We start from the raw sequence: 19,333 nt of genomic DNA, 5'->3' as shown, positions 1-19,333 counted from the left end.
CAACGTTTCAGCCGATGCGTGTGGTCTTACCGTTGTGTGTTAACAAGAGTAGGTCCTGACTGTGGCAGTGTCCAGCCTCTGTATAGACTGACTTCCTGTGAGTCCATGTTGGCAAAAATCACATGCAAAGACATGCCATTAGTCACGGCATAATACACGAAGAGCAAAGCAGCACAGCGGCTCAACAGGAAATAAGAGTACGAGAGGAGTCTGAGCTCATTCATCTGAGAGGTTCTACTTGAGTAAGCAGCAGCAATGACAGCAAATTACACGCTAACGCATGCACGTGCACGTGCACGCACGGCAGGCACCCCGCCCCCCGCTTACCGTCCATCGGGCTCCTCTTTGGCTGCGTGGAGGGAGAGGCCGCGCTGCTGCTGGTCACTCGGAAGTTGGCGGGCAGGGTGTCCGACGCGCCCAAGGACACCCCCCTCATGTCTTTGGGCCTGAACTTCTTTCTCCATGAGGGAGCCCGGCGGAAGTTCTTATCGTCATCCTGGAGGACAGGTGGTGCAGGAAGAGGCGGGCGGAGAGACCGAGAGGTGTGTAAAGGACAGGAAGTCCGCGTCTCATTTAAACAGAGAGTCTGCGTCGCTGTGTTGGACAGTGTGTTACATGTGTGTGTGTGTGTGTGTGTGTGTGTGTGTGTGTGTGTGTTACATGTGTGTGTGTGTGTGTGTGTGTGTGTGTGTGTGTTTGTCACCTCCTCTATCCTCCTCTCTGTGCCAATGGCCAGCAGACTGTTGTATTCACGCTCCAGAGTCGCTCTGGCCTAGAAAAGACGGACAGACAGGAGGAGGAGAAGCACTCGCTGTTACTGAGTCCAAACTCTGAATTAATACCAACCACAGCATCCGACCGACCGATCAGTCCCCGTCCTTCACAGGTGAGTTTCTATGCTAACACCAATCTAACTACACTGACATCTCTTATGGACGTCCTGTCTCACCCGCTGAGTGACGTCACTGGTTTCTGGTCGTCAGTGAATGGCCTGACTCTGCCTCCACCTCACATGACGTTAAACCCTACGGCGAGCCGCTGAAGCAGCGAGCAGCTGTGTGTACCTGTGTGTTCTGTGTGGGGATCTGCAGCAGCAGGGCCAGAGTGTTGTGATCGAAGGTCTCGTCCAGGGCGAGCAGCGCTCCGTGGACTCCGCTCTCGTAAAGGTTGCCGCTGTACTCTTTGAGCCCGATGGCCTGAACCCAGCCGATCACACGCTCGTTACTCCACACCAACACGTCTGCGGTGACAGAGGCAGGACAGAAATCCAGTGTCCATCACTGTGTCTTACAGTGTCACTGAACGTGAAACAACTGGAGGGGCGATCTCACTAATCATCAGCTGTTACCTTGAAGCTCCAGCTGACTCTCTTCCCTTTTCCTCTCCAGCTCCTTCCTGTCATAGTTGAGCCTCCTCAGACACATCACTCCACACTGAAAACTGTTCCTATAGCAGCCACACAAAGACAGACGACGCTTTACTTCACAGCTGACTTCAGTCCATCACAGGAATTCACTGAGCATGATAACAATATGAAATAACTCCACTGTTACCCTTTGTTGGCTGTTTTTACCTGTGGAAGCTATCCACCATTTTCAGCTGTCCCCTCAGGTCCTTCTTGGTCAGGTGGTCAAGCATTCGGGCGTCCACCAGGGACTCCATGAAGTAGGAGCGGTACTGCGGCAAACCCAGGCTGGGCAGCCACTCGTTACCGATCCACTCGTGGTTCATGTCTCCGTACGCCAGCGTCTGCGGTCAGAGGAGAGGCGGCTTAACAAGCATTCATAAGAGACCAATCACTGCTCCACGATGTATTTAATGTGTTTCTGCTGTTTTTCATACAGGAGCTTGAAACGTTTGTCTCATCATTTAATACAGTTAACTTCCTCAGAGTGGAAATGTGAGCCTCCATCAGTCGTCTACGCTGACCTGCTCCGTGTCTTTCACTGAGTTGGACTGTTGGTGGTTTTAAGTCAGACTCACTGAAAATATGAGTCAGCTGAGTCTATATGTGACAGTTCTAGCATCAACTGTTAATGCACAACAAATATTACAGTAAATATTAAGTGTTCTGCTATAAGGGCTTCATCAGAATAATACACTTCCAATTAAACAGTATTTTCATGTTACCATCAGAAACATTCCTAAATTTACTTTCACCAATTTCTTAACTGTGGTTCTTAAATTTTATGGAATTAATAACAATCTTTAAATCATTTAGAATTATTGGTAAGTGGAACTATGGTCTAAACTAACTAACAGCTGACAGATTAGACACACTTTCGATCAAATATCCCGTCATACTGAAGGTACTTTGTGTTCCAGTGAGCCTACAAGTGTTAATTGACTTTATGTTTATTTATCATTTAATTAATCACGATGTTCAGAGAGGCTCCTGTATGAGTTACATCTCTGTGTCGTATCTGCTCTCTGGGGTTTTCACACAGGAAACCTGACATCCTGCTGAAACCTCCACTCTGCACTTCAGCCAGACGACCGCAACGCCAAACCACTGAGACGCTTCGAAAGAGTCAATAACAACAACATGCTGAACAAAAAGCAAAGACAACAAAAGCCTGATTAAAAAATATAACATGTGCAGCATGTCTGGCACTTAATGAAGCCTCTTCACTTGTCTTTGACCAACTTTGAAGACATCACGGAGCAGAGGATCTGCAGAAGGGACGCACCGATCCAACGGCGATGTCGATGAGGGCTGTCGCTTTGACATGTAATAATGCAACGCGGGGTATGGACGTCTGTCCTGGAGTCTGTCTCTGTGCTCCTACGATCCCCTGATAAAATACCAGGACTGTATCGTTTTCTGCATAAGTACCACTGCACCGGTCAAAACAATGAAGAAATATCCCAGCTCTGAATCCTGCATCGCTGCTCAAATAAAACAGTCTGACAGAGAAACATAAAGCTTCAGGCTCAAAGACTGAGCTGCTCTCAGGACCTGAACACGAACACTAAACAAGACGGTGAAAACACAGTCCATCAACATCAACTGACACAGAGCTGAAGGTCATTATCAGCCTTATGTAAACTAATACCAACAACAACAACAGGTAACGAAATAAGATCAGAACTGTCTCTTATCTTCAGCCTGCGATTTTTAAGATCAATCAGAATCGAGGTGTCTCACCTGAAGTGCAGAGTTTTGCCAGAGGGGGTAAATCTTTTCTCTCTGGATCAGTAACTAGATCTATTTATCTTACTTTACAGCAAATTGTTCTGGGGTTAAATTATAAAGGAAAGGCTTGACTTGTTCATGTGTGCAAGCGGTGTTTTGTTTGTATCATTAATCTTTCTTTCCTGTACTTCAGGTTAACTGCTGTTCATGGGCTGCGTGTCCTGAAGAGCATAAAGTCTCATGTTCTGGGGTTGTTTCCTGCAGTTGGACTCTGTTCTGCCTAACAAACAAACAAACAAACAAACCACAGTAGGATTTGGTGTTTAGTCAGAATCCTGAGCTGATCTGAACGGACCTCTCCAAACACGCTTGTTGTGAACGCACCCTCAGTGAAAAGTGATGCAGAAATAAACTGTGACATCTCCTCTATGAGACACCTGATCTCCGGGAGAAAAGAGCAGATGCAGACTGATGGTGTTAAGAACTTAGAAGGTGAGCAGAGGTGGTGTTAGGGGAACGTGTGCAAACCTGGGCCCAGCTACCCTCGTCATCCTCCTGGTGTTAGCATGGTTAGAGTGAGCATGGTGAGAAGAACAGAAAGGCGGGGGGTTAGTGAGGCAGCAGTGCTGTGTTAGAGCAGCTTCATGTGGAAAACATCACTCAAAGTAAAACAACAGCAGGCCAGACAAGTGAACAGACAGGCATCAAACAGGAAGTCAAGAGACACAACAACAAACTGGACGAGGAGGCAACCTGGATAAAACCCTCTATTATGGGCTGCTGCTATTACAGAATTTCATTTATCCACAGTACATCTCACACTTCACAAAGGTTTGAAAATCTGAGAAGCTGTACAGGTTCAAAAGCAGACAGGAGTGTCTGTTCAGGGCAAATTTAGTGAATTCAACAGCTGACCAACAGCGACTGAAACATCCAGTCCTGCATGAAGGCAGACCGGCTCGTTTGCTGTGTTTCCAGTGCACAGGACGGCTCGGCTCCAGGTGCCTTTAGCGCCACATACTTCTCCTGATTTCGTTTTCCAAAGGATCTGAAACCCCCTTAACGCAGGCGGGATTCTTAGCGGGTCGTGACGAAACTGCCGTGACGTCTTTGTTCCTTTCATTTCAACAGGGAAGCGTCTGCTTTTCATCATCTGACAGTAGCACGGTTTTACAGGCTGCCATTTGTAAAAATCTGGGACAAATGAATAAAAACAATCGTGGTGGTAACTTGCAGCCGGTTTGCAGAATATTTGTGTCTGGAAAACCAAAAAAGGGCCGTTCCGAGCGAGTCGAGCCATCCTGTAACAGGATGCAGCAGAAATACAGCAACTGATCGTCCACAGCAGTATGACACACCAAGAGGTATGAAAAAGGTCTGAGGGCTTCCTGTGTATAAACGATGAGGCAGAATCTCTGACAGCTGATGAGTTTAAATGGTCTCTGTGTGTAAACCAACACATCATCAACACACTGCACTGCCAGAGAAACAGCTGTATTAAAAAGTACATTAAAAAAAAAAAAACCTCATGGTTGAAAGCGTCCATGTTTATTGCTCTTGTTCTTCTAGCTTTTGCTCTTCTGGCTGACTCAAACACTCAACACTTACTCAAAACTGAAAACACAGAAAGTGCAGTAAACTTAGCAGCAGGTGTTTTTTCTAAGCAACTATACACTGCTAACACACACACACACACACATACACACAAAAAACTGACTGATGTTAAAACAGAAACTCACATACAGTGTGCAAGATCTAGAGGAGGAGACAGGAAAACTAGTGATACCAACAGGGAGAACAAAGACAGACGAGCAGAAAGAATCAGGCTGCTTCAAGTTGCCTGGTGAGACTCCATGCAGTCAGATTAATGATGGTCAAATATGATTCAATGCATGCCATGAGAAAGGTTTGGCTGTCCTGAAGGCAACTTGGAACGAGCCTCGACAATCACCACAGAAGAAGAAGCCACCAGTGTCCAGCCAATCAGGGAAGACTAACCGTGGGAGGTGTGGCCGCCAAACTTTCCATTTCTTCATGTGTGACCCAAACGTTTCCTGTGGTCTGATCATTTGAAACCCCCCAATCACAAGTGAGAGAAGTGTGCAAAGAGGGAAGAGTGATGGAGAGCAGGATGGAGAGAGGACGAAGAAAAGTTTGTTCATTTATTGTTAACACCGTTAGCAAAAGACTTGAGCTGAAATCAAAAGGAGTCTGATCCCTTCATTAGTGCATGTTAAGTCTCTGAGTAGTTAAAATGTTAATGCATTAAAGTGTCACGCTCGATCAGATGTCAGGAATGTGGAGACAGAGAGCTGAAAGGAATCATCAAGACCTCTGATGGACACAGCATGTGTGTGTCTGTGTGTGTGTGTGTGTGTGTCCTGTACAGCACGTGTGTGTCTGTCAACACACGAACCCAACAGAAAAATACCGTTCGTGAGGTTGGCGGGGCAGAAGGGCTGGTGAGAGACATGATTTCCTGGATGGCCAGGCGAAGCTTCAGACGATGCAGCGGGTTGCTGATACCGATCTCCCTTTGGATCTCCGTGTCCGACAGCGCTGACATTATGGCTCCGCTCTTCACGTTGGCACGGCATGCAGCCACGTACCAGGCTGGCATGCCCACCCACAGCTGGCCAGAAGGGGGCAGATGAGAGACAAAGCCGTGAGTTAATCTGGATAAATGCTAAAAGAAGTTACTGGTTAAACGGTGCTCAGATCCACTGAGTCTGCGTCGTACCTCCAGCCAAACCACAACAGTTGGTCCGTCCCACTGGGCGAACGGCAGGCCCTGCCTGCGAGCCTCCTCCAGCAACTCATGCCTGAGAGACAAAACATTCATTAAATCCAATATGCAAGGAGAGTTCACTCACCCAAACACACACACGCACACACCGAGTCCGTCATAAACTCCCAATGTGCAATCAATCAAATTCACCTTCGGACACACACAAACCCAGAGCCATCAAATGACATGCACACTCCAAACAGAGAGCAGGAGTCTGAGAGAAAACAAAGCAAGTGAAACCCAGAAGACTCAAACAGAGACATGCTCATCAGGAAAACCTTCCCCACAATGTCAGTATTAAATATCAACAAAACACTGGACTACAGAGAGCAGACGTGTTTGTCAAAACCTCCTCAGACTCTGTCAAGCCTTGGGGGTCACAGCCAGAGCTTCAGGGCTGAGGAACTTTATTATTCAGAAGAGTTTTCTCCCAGAACCAGTGCTTTGAGAGTCCACTTAGAGAAGCACTTCAGTATGGATGCATTCCTCTACAACTGCAGGGGTCACAACATGCATAGAGGGAAGTTGTAGGCAAGGGGAAACCTTTGCAATGGTTTTCTGAGCTCTGTACATCCATTTCATGCACATTCCCAGTTTGTAATGAAGGAACATTCAGCAGAGAATCGCTGGAGGTTTCTGGGGATGATGGAAGGCAGCTTCTGATTCAGGTTCTCTCAAAAGGTCTTTTAATTCACCAGCACAGCGACAGATCTTAGCTGATGCCACTAAAATGAAGCCAGCAGCTGTACTTTGCCACTAGGTGGGGCTGTACGCCACAGATCACTGCCAGAGAGGAGCCCATCCTCTGTTTGGCAGATCTGCCATTATAAAAAGATTAACAGATATGTCCAAAAGCTTAACAAATTAGCTTTTACTGCAGTTACAGCAACACAGTGGCTGTGCTGTGTATTATGTGAGCTTTTTTTTCAAACTTTGGAGAAGAAAAGTCACAAAATGCCAACTATTTGGTAAAATTCTTCCATTAACTGCCTTTCCTGTACTTGCAGTGCATAATTTCATGCTCCAATAGGAAAACTGCGAGAGGAAAATATGTCACTCACTAAAAATCAGCACACACACATTCCTGTTAGTTAAGCTGTGTGGAAAGCAGGGTAAAGAGCAGCACGGAAAATCCATCAGACAGTCAGAGGGACAGTTGTTTGGGGTCCTCAGAGTTATTGGTGAGGTCAACGTGATGCCGAGTGTGGGAAGAAGATAAGGCAAAGCAAAAGCAACATGAACCAACTTACCCTGTCTTTGGACTACACATGGAATGAGAAGGGGGTGACAAAAAGAAGAGGGAGGTTGGCAAAAAATAAAGAATGATCTGATGCTAATTTAAGAGCAACATGGAAGCAAAACAACATTTACAGTGTTTGCAATATGTTTGCACCAAACTAGGAGTGAAGGACAGAAAACATAAAAGAGTTGTGGGAGATGACTGCAATGGAAATGACTGGGTGTGGAATGGAAGGGAGATGAGCTGATTGGAGGGAGCGTGAGTCAGATGGCGGGGAGTGAGCGTGTGAGGCAGCCCTGGAGAGCAGCAGGAGCGCCAATAACACTCGTGGACTTTAACATGATTAACACTGTACACCAGCACAGGCAGCCTGGTATCTCATCACCTTTAAACTTGTTGCTTGGCAGATAAACTGTGGAGACAGCAGAGGGTGGAGAACGGCTAGAAGATACTCACTTCTTCTGCAGCTTCCTGTTCTTCTCTGCAGGGCCCCCCAGGGTGCCCATTCCTAAGCCATCCTTAGGAGAGCTCTCTGCCTCAGGAGTGCCCGCTAGGAACATAAACAAACACCTCGTTCAGCAATCTGACAGCAACACAGCAGCACTGGGAGCACGGAACCGCATCACATTTACATAAACACGTGCTGTAGTGGAACAAAATCCTGTGCCTCCTGTCTGACCTTGACTGGGGGAGTCCTTGCCAGGAATGCTGGGTCTGCCCTTCTCCTTCTTCCCAAAGAGGCGTCCAATGGAAGACTTGATGCTCTTCTTCTTGGCTGCTTTGTTGAGGGAGTCCTGGCTGCTGTTACTACTGCTGGGGTTACTTCCCTGGCCGTCCTGCAGGCCTGCCAGACTGTGGGACCAAGCGGTATGCGATTAGATGGAGGGCAAATCGGGGGATGAATGGTGGACAGCGAGAAAGACCAAGAGATAAAGGAAAATGTCTCAGTTTCTTCAGTGGACAGGCGCGGATCTCACCCTCGAATGTCTCTGATGTCCTCGTGGCTCGCTGCATGCCCTGCCTCCCTGTTCAGGCGCATGGAACGTGGAGTGGTGGGAGGCGACGTCTCACACCGGATAGTAGCCTTGTCATCCTGAGCAGACTGCAGAACAGTGGGAGACACACGTCACTGAGGCAGATCATTCCAGATTTTACTCTGCACAGGGCACGATCTTTTTTTTTATTAAAAAAGAAGACAACATCCTGTATCGTGACCAGTACATGCATGTGTATACTGACGAGGAGCTAGTCCACTGTAGAACATAAACTATGTACCAGGACAGAGAGTGTAGCTGTGCTGTTTTCACGACGGCCAAAAACACGCAAACACACTGTTCCACAAAACTAGAAGAGCTAACTGTAGAATTTCTGCACACAAAAGCAGAAACATCACAACAAAACGATGTTTCTTATTAATGACAACTTCAAAGAATCAGGACTGACAGGTAACATGTCTAAGCACTGGTAACAAGGCCTGCTGAACTCTGAATCAGGAATATGAGTATTCACAACAGTGTTCTAGCTTTTCTGAAGTGGAACTGATGTTTGGCTGCTTTAAATCACAGACGCAACAGAGGACAAGGATTCATGAAGTTCCTGAAAGCATTAAAACACCAACCTGGTGCCAGAGCACCAAGATATACTGGTAGTATGGCTAAGTGACTTACTGAGTATCCTCTGTTACTATCTGCTAACCATATTCTTGATTCATTGCTTACTAGTTTGGTCTATGAACTGTCAGAAAATGTTAAAAAATGCACATCAATTTCTTCAATTTTCCATTTCAAATGTTTGTTTTGTCTAATCAACAGTCTAAAACCCACAGATTCTTAATCTACTAAGCTGTAAGATGAAGATAAGCATCTAATTTCATATTTAAGAAGCTGCAGTCAAGAACTACTCAGTCGTCAAAACCGTGTCAGATTGATGTTCTTTCTATCATTTAAGCAATGAATCCAATAATTGTTTCAGCTCCAGAATAACAAAACAGTTCAAGAATAATCACCTCTGTACACCCCCATGGTGGTGGGAAAGGTAAAGCCCCAGTAAGACAACAACAGTCTCTAAAGATCTGCCTGCAACACGTTCAGGAGAGTGATGCAGGAGATCAACTGGTTGGACGGTACATGGTGGGATGGAACTAAAGTTAACAGAGTGCATTGCACCTGGAGGGCGAGGGGAGTGAGGATAATGGACAGGTAGCTGACAGAGGCCAGTAAAGCAGGTCTCTAGTTTACCTTCCTGCGGTGCTTGCGCAGGTCACTAGGCTGAAGCATGGCAAAAAAAGGAGAGAGGAAAAAAGCAGTTAGTGAGACGCACAACAGAGCAGAGGTGAAACCAAGCCGTGCACAAACACACAAGAGCAGGAAATCAGAACAAGATACACATTTATCAATGTATGCTGGCAGTAACACACACACACACACACACACACACACACACACACAGTGAAGACCAAGAGAAACTGTCAGTTTGATTGTGCAGTGAGGACGTGCAGTGTTTGGGGTAAAAGGCGTCTGCAGGAGCACCACAGCGCTCGAGCAGGAGACACTGCAAAGCAACCACGGCGAAGGTCGGCCAGGATGGCAGGATGGGTGCAGCCTAGCTCACGGAAACTGATAAAGGAGATCAGAGGCAGACGTGCAGACTTTTACAGCCGCACATTTTTTCAGTGGAATCAAAGCCCTGAGAGAAATCTGTTGGAGCAGTTGGCCGAGCGGGTAGCCAATCAGATCAACATCAGAAAGCTGAAATCACAGGTGACAACGCTACGAGCAAGCTGGCTTTAAAGTTAACTGGGTGGTTCGGCTTTATGTGATATTATACGCTTGGCCAGGGGCAGTGTGACACCTGAATTTATGAACCAGAGCTGCTCTAGTCATATTTTCCACTGTGCATCTGAAAAGGGGGGAGGATCTTCCCCCTGCTGCATTCCTCACAGGCCTGGCATTAGCAGAGCAAATAAACCACCAGCTTGCCACATTTCTAGGGGTGTTTCTTTTGCCCCCAGGAGGAAAATACTTAATCACTCATTTCCTTTCCTCAACTGACACACTGAGGCCAGGGCAAGGAAGAGATTAGTGAGCTATAAAAGGGAAACAGGACGAGGAAATTGAGGGGGTGAGCACCAAATTAATTTAATCAGCCAAGACGTTCCTACAGCTCTCCCGTCTTCTTATTTAGGAAGTAGAGGACACTTCGGCTATTTCTTTTAAAGCAGATGCTTTAAAGACAGTGATAGTTTATCAAGGCGAGATGAAAAACAGGACTATGTTCAGGCTGACATGGCTGAGTCATTCACAGGCACTATCTGCCAGAATAAAAGCAGCACTCCTTTCTGGTCTGTAATATTTTACACAAAATCGCAAGATCACAAATTCCTGAAAGGACTGACTGACGAGCAACACCAGCTCCAGAGTTAACAGGAAATCCAATGACACAGTTCCCCAAAGTGTAGTTCCTGAACTGTCTTTGAAGAAGTGTGGCTGCAGGGAGAGGACTTAAAAGAACGCAGGCTGAGTGCTGAGCCTACAATAACAGATGGGAATCTACTGTCATTTCAGCTGGGAACAGGCTCAGTCGTGTGTTCTACTGAAAAAAGACTGTAAGTTGGAGTAAATGTTGTAAATACAGCAGAGCACAGTGACTGTGAAGCAAGTCGCAAGAGACAACATTACCAAACATAGAATGACAAAGCAGTAGCAGCCTGTTCCACAGACCTGTGGCCAAAAACAAAAGAGGGAGCCCTGCGAGCAGACTGGAGCATCACAGGTAAACAGTGAGAGGGAGGAGCTACCAGGTGCACTCCACTTTCTGAACCAAAGCAACAATGTCTTTGTTCTGCCAGTGTCAGCCATAAAAGGGAAATCTGGTCAGCAGTTAGAGGTGTGTCCTGTTCAACTCATTGTTCAAATACTCACAGTCTCGACTGATACGAGACTCATGACAGCTGTGAGCATCCGCTGACAGTCACCGGCACTTCTGTTCATGGGGTGTTACTCCACCTTCACACAGAGCTCAAATAATGAAAATCCTGTTTGAAGGTTTAGGCCTTTTTTTGTCTTCTTGCATCCTGCAAAATTTTCACTGTTGAGTCTGTCCCAGATGAGCCTACAGCTCACCCACTGGCCAGGTATAAGTGCAAAGGGCCTGTATGTAACGTGAGAACTGACACGGTTTCACAAAGCTGCCCTCAGAGGCTGAACTTTAAGACAAATCTCCTGGTTTCTGATTACATTTGTGATCTGTAGCCACTAAAATACCTTCTATAAACCACTTAACTGTCAGCAGAAAGGGGAAACGGGCCACTCTTTAAGTCTAATTCTTCTAATTCATTACATTATATTATGTTTTGGTTAAGGTCTAGGTGTTTTGTGTGTTTCTGGAGAGAGAGGAAGAGTCGGAGAGGAAGCGGCAGGCTGCACCCATCTGGGGAGAAAAGGAAGCGAGCAGATCTACAGGTACCTCAAAGTATGGTGCATAGCTATAGGCCTGAGGTGGATGACTGAAGCCAGTTGCACCATAGGGCAGGTAAGTTACTGTCTGCTGGGAGAGGGAGCTCTGGGTGATGTAGGGGTCATAGCAATATTGCTACGAGCAGGGGGCAGTTACATACACATGGTTACATATTCTCATGCATGCACACAAAATGTTAGTGCAGTAATCACACTGATGAGAGGAGACAGCATAAACACCACAAATCAACACGAAAAGGCAAACAAGCAAGTTAAAACATATGTGGAGGAACAAATACTCTTCGATCTAAACGACAAGAAGACAACAAAGCAAAACACCAACAGAAAAATGATTACAAAGGAAACGGTCACATGATGACAGAAACCAATGCCAGTGTTTCCTGAGGCGCCACTGAATGAGGCTTCAAAATGGGACTTAAATGTGCTTTTCAGGGCACTTATATGATCCAGGTTGGGACGCATTTGAAAGCAAAGGAGGGATTACCAAAGTCATGACACCCATTCGGTCCAGTTCTCTGTTGGGGCTGCGGGGAATGCGTCTGGGGGTGGAGTGGCCAGAGCCTGGGGGCGAACCGCCCAACGAGGAACCCGCACAGAGCGACGGAGGGATGGAGCTCATCGAGCGGAAACGTCCTCCCAGGCTATCGCCGCTGCCCACCCGGCATTCAATCTCCTCTGCCCGGATGGCGGTGCTCTCCTTCTCCTCCTGGATCATTCTGTGGCGATAAAGGAAGGAGAAGGAGATGCTGAAGTTAGATTAACACACTAGAAACCTTGAGAGTTCGCTGAAAAAGACTACATGAGACCAGGTTTTGGTGTGCTTCATCTGATAGCTATTTATCTGCTGGTACCTAATTTCATTGTTGATGGCGTCCAGCTGTTCCTGCAGCATTAAGGCGAGGGTCTGTGCATCAGCCTGTCCAGCAGGGGACAGCAGGTCCACCGAGCTGAAAATCGTCTCTCGGTCTTCCTCCAGGTCTGAAGCATCCATGTCACTCTCGAAGGCCTGGGCCACATTTGCCAGCACGTTGGCCTGCTGCATGCGCTCCCACTCCTGCTCATTCAAAGTCTGCACCTGGATTCACCCACACAGGTACAAAACAGGGAATGGAGACAAGATAGAGGGACAGATAAAGATACCAAGAGTATTCAGACAGGGGAAGCGGATATTGAAAGGAGAAAATGGACATCACGTGGAGAGAAGACAGAGGGCAGGCAGGAGGGATACGAGAGAATGAGAGGGAACAGAGAGATCAGGACGTTAGCCGGACACGTTAGCATCCGTCATCAATGCACCACACAGACACAAGTCACTGTCACTGTTATCTCCACCACACTGACTTACATGTCGCTGATGTCCAGAGTGGAAGCAAACAGAAGGAAACGGAGAAGAAGAAAATCATCAGAGAGAACTCAAAACATCAGATTGAAACAGGCAGAGGAAGGAAAAAGACACACGATAGAAATCACACGTGTCACAGAGAAGACGATGCAAAAATACAACAAAATGACCTTTCTGGTAAATAAAATGATCTCAAAGAGAGAAAGATTTGTCTTTTTCTTGGACAGACATGATTTCTGGTGGAAGTTTTCACACTCACATTTAATTAGATGATAGTCATCAGTGCTAGTGTTTATGCTACATAAACTGTGTGTGTTAAAGTGTCAGCCTCAGTCTCAGGGGACGGATCTGTAGTCGACACGTACAAGTCCTCGATCTTTACATTAGTTTGGATGTAAACAACTAATAAACAAGCCAACAGCAGCCAAGCCGGGAGCTCACCTTGGACGGCTCGTCCCGGAGCGCAGCCATCCGTCCTTTTTGAGGCCGCCGCAGCACAAGAGCGCTGCCGTAATGGTCTGAGTTACTGTCCATCATTGAGGAAGCGGACACTGGATACCTGAAATCTGGAGTGCTGCCCAGCTGGGACCGTCTGGAAGAGACATAAAAAAAAAAACCTGTCAGAAGGAGTCTGAGAGGTCAAAGGGTCAAACTGTGAACTCTACCAGTTCAGTGGCTTACCCGTGAAGTAAGGAGTTGCTCCTGCTCCTTCCCTGCTCGTTCTCTGCCCTCATGGTCTCGATCTGGATCAGGAGCTGCTCCTATAGGAGAGGACATTTACAGACAGTGATCACCTGGTGGACAAACAAAGTCTGCAGCCTGAAGGAAAAAGCGTCTATCCCAAATCGTCCCAGACAGCAGACGGAGGCTGCACTTTAAACAACCCCTCACCTTCTCGTGGTGAGACTCCTCAATCAGCTTCTTGGTGTGATCCAGTTCTCGTATCAGGGCGTTCTGAGAAGAGACAGGAAGAAGCTGACACACTGGCAAATGAACAGTGACTGAGCTGCTAACCATGCATCACATAAGATGTCATCACAAACCAGTCACAGGACACACACACACACACACACACACACACACACACACACACACACACACACACACACTGGACAAATAACAAATATCTATTATGGCCAAGAATCCAGTGTCCTCAGCTCGTCTGTCTCTTTGTGCACTGCACCACTGATCACACTTATGTATTATTCACCTTATCCTCCAGAGCAGACATCCTCTCTTTGAGGTGAAGCTGGAGTCTCTCGTTGGACTCTGAAAGGAGCTTGTCCACTGTCTCAGACAGACGCTTATTGTGCTCCTCATTCATCTTCTCCCGCTGTCGTGCCTAAACGAACACAAAGACATTTTAAACAGGTACACATGTTGACACTCTGGAGGCCTGGCGTCGTGACAGCAGATGTCCCCTCGTCCCTCTGTCTCACCCTGAGCAGCTCCTGGTTCTTCTCTTCCAGTTGGGCCTCCAGCTGCCTCAGTCTCTCCTCCACATTGCCATGACGTTCCTCTGCCTAAAAATGTGGGACAATAAAAAAAAAAAAAAAAAAGGCTTTATGTTTTTTGTACGAAGACATCTAAGAGTGTCAGTATGTGTAATCCTCTCAGAGCTAATGAGAGCTCCTCTAGTGCTACGCTTCGATCTCCTCTTTGTAACCCATCCTGGTGAAGGACCTCGCTGAGAAAGGCCTAAACGTGGTCCTGGTTGAGGTTTTGGATGCAAAGCTTGAGTCCTTCAAAAGGATGGGGCGACTGACATGAAGAGCCTGGGACGGTAAGCATCTACGTACAGTGAGCCAACTTATAGCTGGAGGTCGACAGACATGCAGCACAGAAAGACTACAACAGATACAGCAGCCAATACTTCCCATGATGCAAATCTACCAACGAATCATCACAGTTCTACAAAGGACTACAGGCATGTTTATGTAACAGTGATTACTGGCTCATTAACAGTTAATTCAATATTTCACCTGCAATTAGGCATGTTGAGACATACAACCAGCGTTTAGCAGCAGATACTATCAGTCTATTGGTTCTTAATTACGCAGGAGCCAACAGGCTGGTAAACATTTTTCTGAGGCACAGCCTGCCCCAGCTTTGAGCAGCTCTACTGGGCACGGTCTCCTTTGAGCAAATCAGCAGGCACTTCCTGTTTGTGTTAGACACCAAACATGAGGCTTTTCTGTGTTTAGGGAAAAAGGAGAGGTACCAGCATGGAGTTCTGACCAACACAGCTCACTATCACATAAAGCACAAACACACAGGGAGGCCATGTCAGGGCAGGGGTCAATAACATCCCACAGCAGCTTCGTATACAGTCTGATACCGCACTTAACCAGGCACTCATCACATAGAGGATATACTGTAGAGATGTTCGTCATAATATCTGTGTATGGAATTTTTACTGTTTCAAGAAACACACAATCATTTTTTCCTCAGCGGTTCAGGAAATCCTGCCAGTAGTTTCTATCGGCCTGGTGAAGTTCAGTAAAAGAACACATCAGAGTTTTCCAGAGTCCTGGAGGACGGTTTAGCTCTGTGAGTAAAGCTGGTCTACCTTCTTCTGAGTCTTAGCGCCTTTAGAGCCACACAGAACACACTAGGGGTTTGACAAGGAGGTGGTACAGGCAGCATGAAGACCACACAAAACCAGCATGACAGACAGAAAGGAGAAAGAGGAGAAAAGAGGGCATATTTTAAATGTGAACGTCAGCACAAGCAAACACAGCGGCTGGAGGGAGAAAATGGACAGATGCTGAGATTCAGCAACAGTACATGACTTTAAAGACCATTTTCACTTTGGTTTGTGGGCTTGAAAACAGAACAGGTGGACAAACACATGACAGTGTGTTAGAGTAAACACAGTGAGGGATGGTGGATTAGACAGAGGACAGACTGAGCGAGTTACGGTGGAATAATTGTGCTACAAGCTCCTCCAAGTACGAGAGGGTGGAGAAAAGAAAGGATGATTCATGTCGATGTCTTGGAACAGCATGAAGGCAACATTAAAGAAATACAGAGGCATTTCTTTCCATTTCCAAGCACATCTATCTATCTGCTATGCTCTATATGACAACTATGCAGCTTAAGCTCTGCTCAAAGAGTGAGGATAATTAAAAATGCATGGAGGAAAAAGCTTAGATGAGACTGGAGAGTTACAGCAAGGGGAAGAAATATCCATTTTTTTTTTTTTTAAATAAAAAAGGGAATGGTATTATTCTGGAATATGTAGTGTTTGTATAATGCGTAGTACCTACAACAACACCTGATGCTTTTCTTTATTCTGTGTTGCTTAGTTTGTTTTGCTTTGTTGTTGCTTTTTTTGGTTTCTGTACATCCATGTCACATGCAGGACAGAATCTGTTTCTTTTGTTTTGGTTTTCTTTCTTGTGCAAACATGGAAAGTTAATCTAAATTCAATTAAAACTAATTAATAAACAAAACTGACAAGCAAAAGAAAAACAAGGAGGGAGAAACTGCAGAATGGACAGAATACATCACTCAAAAGACGTAAAAAGAGGCGTCTGCTTCTTCATCAACCCCCAAAGACGAAGACGAGAATAAGACTGAACGCTGACTCCAGAGATGTACTGTGAGCCAGTTCCAATACTAATAAGGTACGAAATGTCCTGTGTAGGTTCAGCAGCAGCATGTGTTGTCCGAGACAAAGAGTCAAACTATAAATGGACAAAAACATGAGCCAAATCTCTAAAAATAGGTCCCTGTGGATATTTGGAGTAACATAAACAATGGCTTCCTCGGTAGCTTCCGCAGGGAGCTCCGGGTTGTTTCAATGTAAAGGAACTGATCTAACAGTGCTGGAGACATAATGTGTGCTGTATCCACCGTATGCTACGGTTCACAGCATGATTAGAAGTGACGCCGTGTTTAGCTAATTCCTGCTAACTCGTTTTTTATGCTACCAACATAAGTTTGCATACTTCTTAAATTCACCATGAAAAAAACAAGTGAAAAGGCGGGCTGATAGGTGGACGGGGTGGTGGACAGGTGCTGGTACCTTCGTGAGGGCAGCGACCCTCTGGGCGAGCTCTGCTTCCACCTCAGGCAGAGTCTCGGCTTTGCGGATGGTCTGCTGCAGCTTCTGCTCAGCCAGCTCCAGCTTCTCTTGGAGCTGCCGGTTTCTGTCCTCCGTCTACAAGCAAACCAGACGCAAACAGTCATTAACAAGGATGCTGAAGACTCGTCTGTGCTACATGCTGGCCTCAGGGTTTGCTTTCAGTTTCACAAGGTGAAGAAATAAGACTGTAGGTCAAGGAAAGACAGACGAAGGGAAGGGGAGATGGGGAGAGGGGATGGGAAACGATGGGGTGGGCAGGAAGTGAGGAAGAGAGCATTCATAATGACACAAAGACAGACAAAAGCCATAAGAAAAGAGGAGAGAGACATCTCCATCTCAGTGAGTCCATGTAAAGAAACAGGCCAGTGTCTCTGAGGCTTCCCATTCAGTGCCTGCTGTGCTGGTCAGTGTGTGTGAATACAGCAGGAATTCATTAGCAGCGGTTTGAAAAGTGCCTCGGAGAACTGCAGGCGATTCCTGCTGGCAGACGACTCTGAGACCCAAACAGCGAGAACAACAAACATCTATCTACCCGAAATCAGATTACAGCAGATGTGTGTAGATGTTCGTGGCGTGATGACATATCTGATCGTAAATGATGCAGGAACTCAAAACGTGACCACATGATTCAAGTGAAGCTTGGAAGGAAAGCACAGACAAATGGATGCAGGCTCCAGTGACTCCTAACGAGTCGTCACACAGTGGTCAAAGAGCGTGAGGCCTACCTGTCTGAAGAGGGACTCCTTATTGGCCACTTCATTCTCCAGCTTGTCGTTAAGGTCGTGGACGGAGGTGGCCTCCCGCTGAGCTGCCAGGTAGCGCTTCTCCAGGGTGGTGATCCTCTCCTCCATGTCCTCCTTCTGAGCCATTGACTGCACAGACATGAGACGTGCATTAGTGTCCTCAGCCTGCGTGGTCCTGACCATGACCTGACTTTTACATCTTCAGAGAGGAGGACTATTTCTCTAAAGGCCTTAGCAGAGAAAACAGGCCAGTGGATGATAACATAAGCAAGGAGAACAGTTGAGAGAAGTTCACTAAAATAGAAAAGAAGGTAATGCTCTTGACATCGAGGCAGCCTTTGTGAGTTAATATCACATCACCTGCAGACATCAGGGACTTTTGACAGAAAGAAAAAACTCATCTCTTCACTTTAGCCTTTAACTAGCTGCCTCAGTGTGCGTGTCAACGCACAAATAAAGCTTATTATTATTACTATTAGCATTGCTCTGCAGGGTACTGTGTGTCTGCTGTGATGTCATCAGCTAAATGGAAACTCCCCACCTTAAACTTTTAACCTTGCTGTGTGTGAAATGCGGAAAGAACATACAGGAAAAACATGAAACATAGAAATAGACCGTCCTCCTGACCTCTCTCAGGTCTCTCTGCAGCCGCGTGTTCATGTCTTCAGACTTGATGAGGTCCTTTCGGGCTGTGTCCAGGTCTTCCTCCAGCTCACTGATGCGTGAAACCATAGCAGCCATGCGCTCCTTCATCTGGCCCAGATCAGCTGTCTGACGGTCCACCACCTCCTGGAGCTCGCCGACCTTTCCGAACACAGGCCCCGAGTCCTCCTCCTGACTCAGCGAACCGTCTGATGATCGCTGTTTGTGAATTCACAACACTGACTTAGTAAGTGCACACAAGATGTACAGAAGACGCATGTAGGACTCAGCCTTCATAAACAAAAACACTTCAACCTAATACAACCAGGTCCCAAACATCAACTAAGGGGGCAACAAACCACCTCTGGCAGGCAACTTTTATGAAGCAATGTCACTAAACGTGTGGATTTTATGTCAAACTCAGACTGATGAACTGATTTTCTATTGTTATGTGTTGTTTAAATATACACTCTGATCAATGTTCAATGAAACATTACATCAAACACTTTCAGGACAAAGTTCAGCTTCAGAATTCAGATTCAGAAAAACATTATTGATCCCTGCAGGAAAAATGCTTCAGTATCTCCATAAACGACACTTTACCTGTAACGGATGCTGTAACTTTACATTTGGATCAAACGTATCGTGCACATAAAGATCAGTGGACACAATGACTTTGAGTCTCTCACACTCAGCCTACACCAGCTGCTCCTGAAGCACCGATTAACTGACGTCATAGCTTAAACATTTCAGGTTAATACATACGTAGTGCGGAACAGGCTGTCAGCAGTAACCTGGACTGTTTCCAGCCAGCCCACCTCTTCCATTATTCCCATCTTGTCCAAGCATGTATGTAGATGACATACCATAGCACAAC

General features: G+C 46.4%; 1 protein-coding gene across 16 annotated transcripts in view; it reads right to left on the bottom strand.

Annotated features, from left to right (window-relative positions):
- Positions 1 to 19,333, bottom strand: part of ppfia1 (PTPRF interacting protein alpha 1) — a 37,398-nt gene that overhangs the window by 1,845 nt on the left and 16,220 nt on the right. For 2 of the 16 annotated variants that reach the window (XM_076735215.1, XM_076735175.1), the window contains exons 7-30: positions 18,442 to 18,675; positions 17,797 to 17,943; positions 17,012 to 17,146; positions 15,551 to 15,592; positions 14,421 to 14,504; positions 14,192 to 14,323; positions 13,873 to 13,935; positions 13,663 to 13,742; positions 13,423 to 13,573; positions 12,491 to 12,714; positions 12,124 to 12,355; positions 9,402 to 9,431; positions 8,142 to 8,266; positions 7,844 to 8,016; positions 7,621 to 7,714; positions 5,877 to 5,958; positions 5,568 to 5,768; positions 5,135 to 5,197; positions 3,665 to 3,691; positions 1,574 to 1,749; positions 1,349 to 1,446; positions 1,065 to 1,240; positions 704 to 772; positions 328 to 496 (exon numbers count right to left, since the gene is read on the bottom strand). In XM_076735215.1, the coding sequence (XP_076591330.1) occupies positions 328 to 496; positions 704 to 772; positions 1,065 to 1,240; positions 1,349 to 1,446; positions 1,574 to 1,749; positions 3,665 to 3,691; positions 5,135 to 5,197; positions 5,568 to 5,768; positions 5,877 to 5,958; positions 7,621 to 7,714; positions 7,844 to 8,016; positions 8,142 to 8,266; positions 9,402 to 9,431; positions 12,124 to 12,355; positions 12,491 to 12,714; positions 13,423 to 13,573; positions 13,663 to 13,742; positions 13,873 to 13,935; positions 14,192 to 14,323; positions 14,421 to 14,504; positions 15,551 to 15,592; positions 17,012 to 17,146; positions 17,797 to 17,943; positions 18,442 to 18,675 (3,007 nt within the window). Of the gene's footprint in view, positions 1 to 30; positions 96 to 327; positions 497 to 703; positions 773 to 1,064; positions 1,241 to 1,348; positions 1,447 to 1,573; positions 1,750 to 3,664; positions 3,692 to 5,134; positions 5,198 to 5,567; positions 5,769 to 5,876; positions 5,959 to 7,620; positions 7,715 to 7,843; positions 8,017 to 8,141; positions 8,267 to 9,401; positions 9,432 to 12,123; positions 12,356 to 12,490; positions 12,715 to 13,422; positions 13,574 to 13,662; positions 13,743 to 13,872; positions 13,936 to 14,191; positions 14,324 to 14,420; positions 14,505 to 15,550; positions 15,593 to 17,011; positions 17,147 to 17,796; positions 17,944 to 18,441; positions 18,676 to 19,333 lie in introns of all 16 variants that reach the window. The other 14 variants (XM_076735255.1, XM_076735238.1, XM_076735186.1 and 11 more) reach the window with 13 other exon arrangements.

Source organism: Chaetodon auriga, chromosome 1 (assembly GCF_051107435.1).
Source record: "Chaetodon auriga isolate fChaAug3 chromosome 1, fChaAug3.hap1, whole genome shotgun sequence".
Classification (NCBI taxonomy): Eukaryota; Metazoa; Chordata; class Actinopteri; order Chaetodontiformes; family Chaetodontidae; genus Chaetodon; species Chaetodon auriga.
The sequence above is the reverse complement of the archived record's forward strand: the minus strand, read 5'-3'. Positions and strand labels throughout refer to the sequence as shown.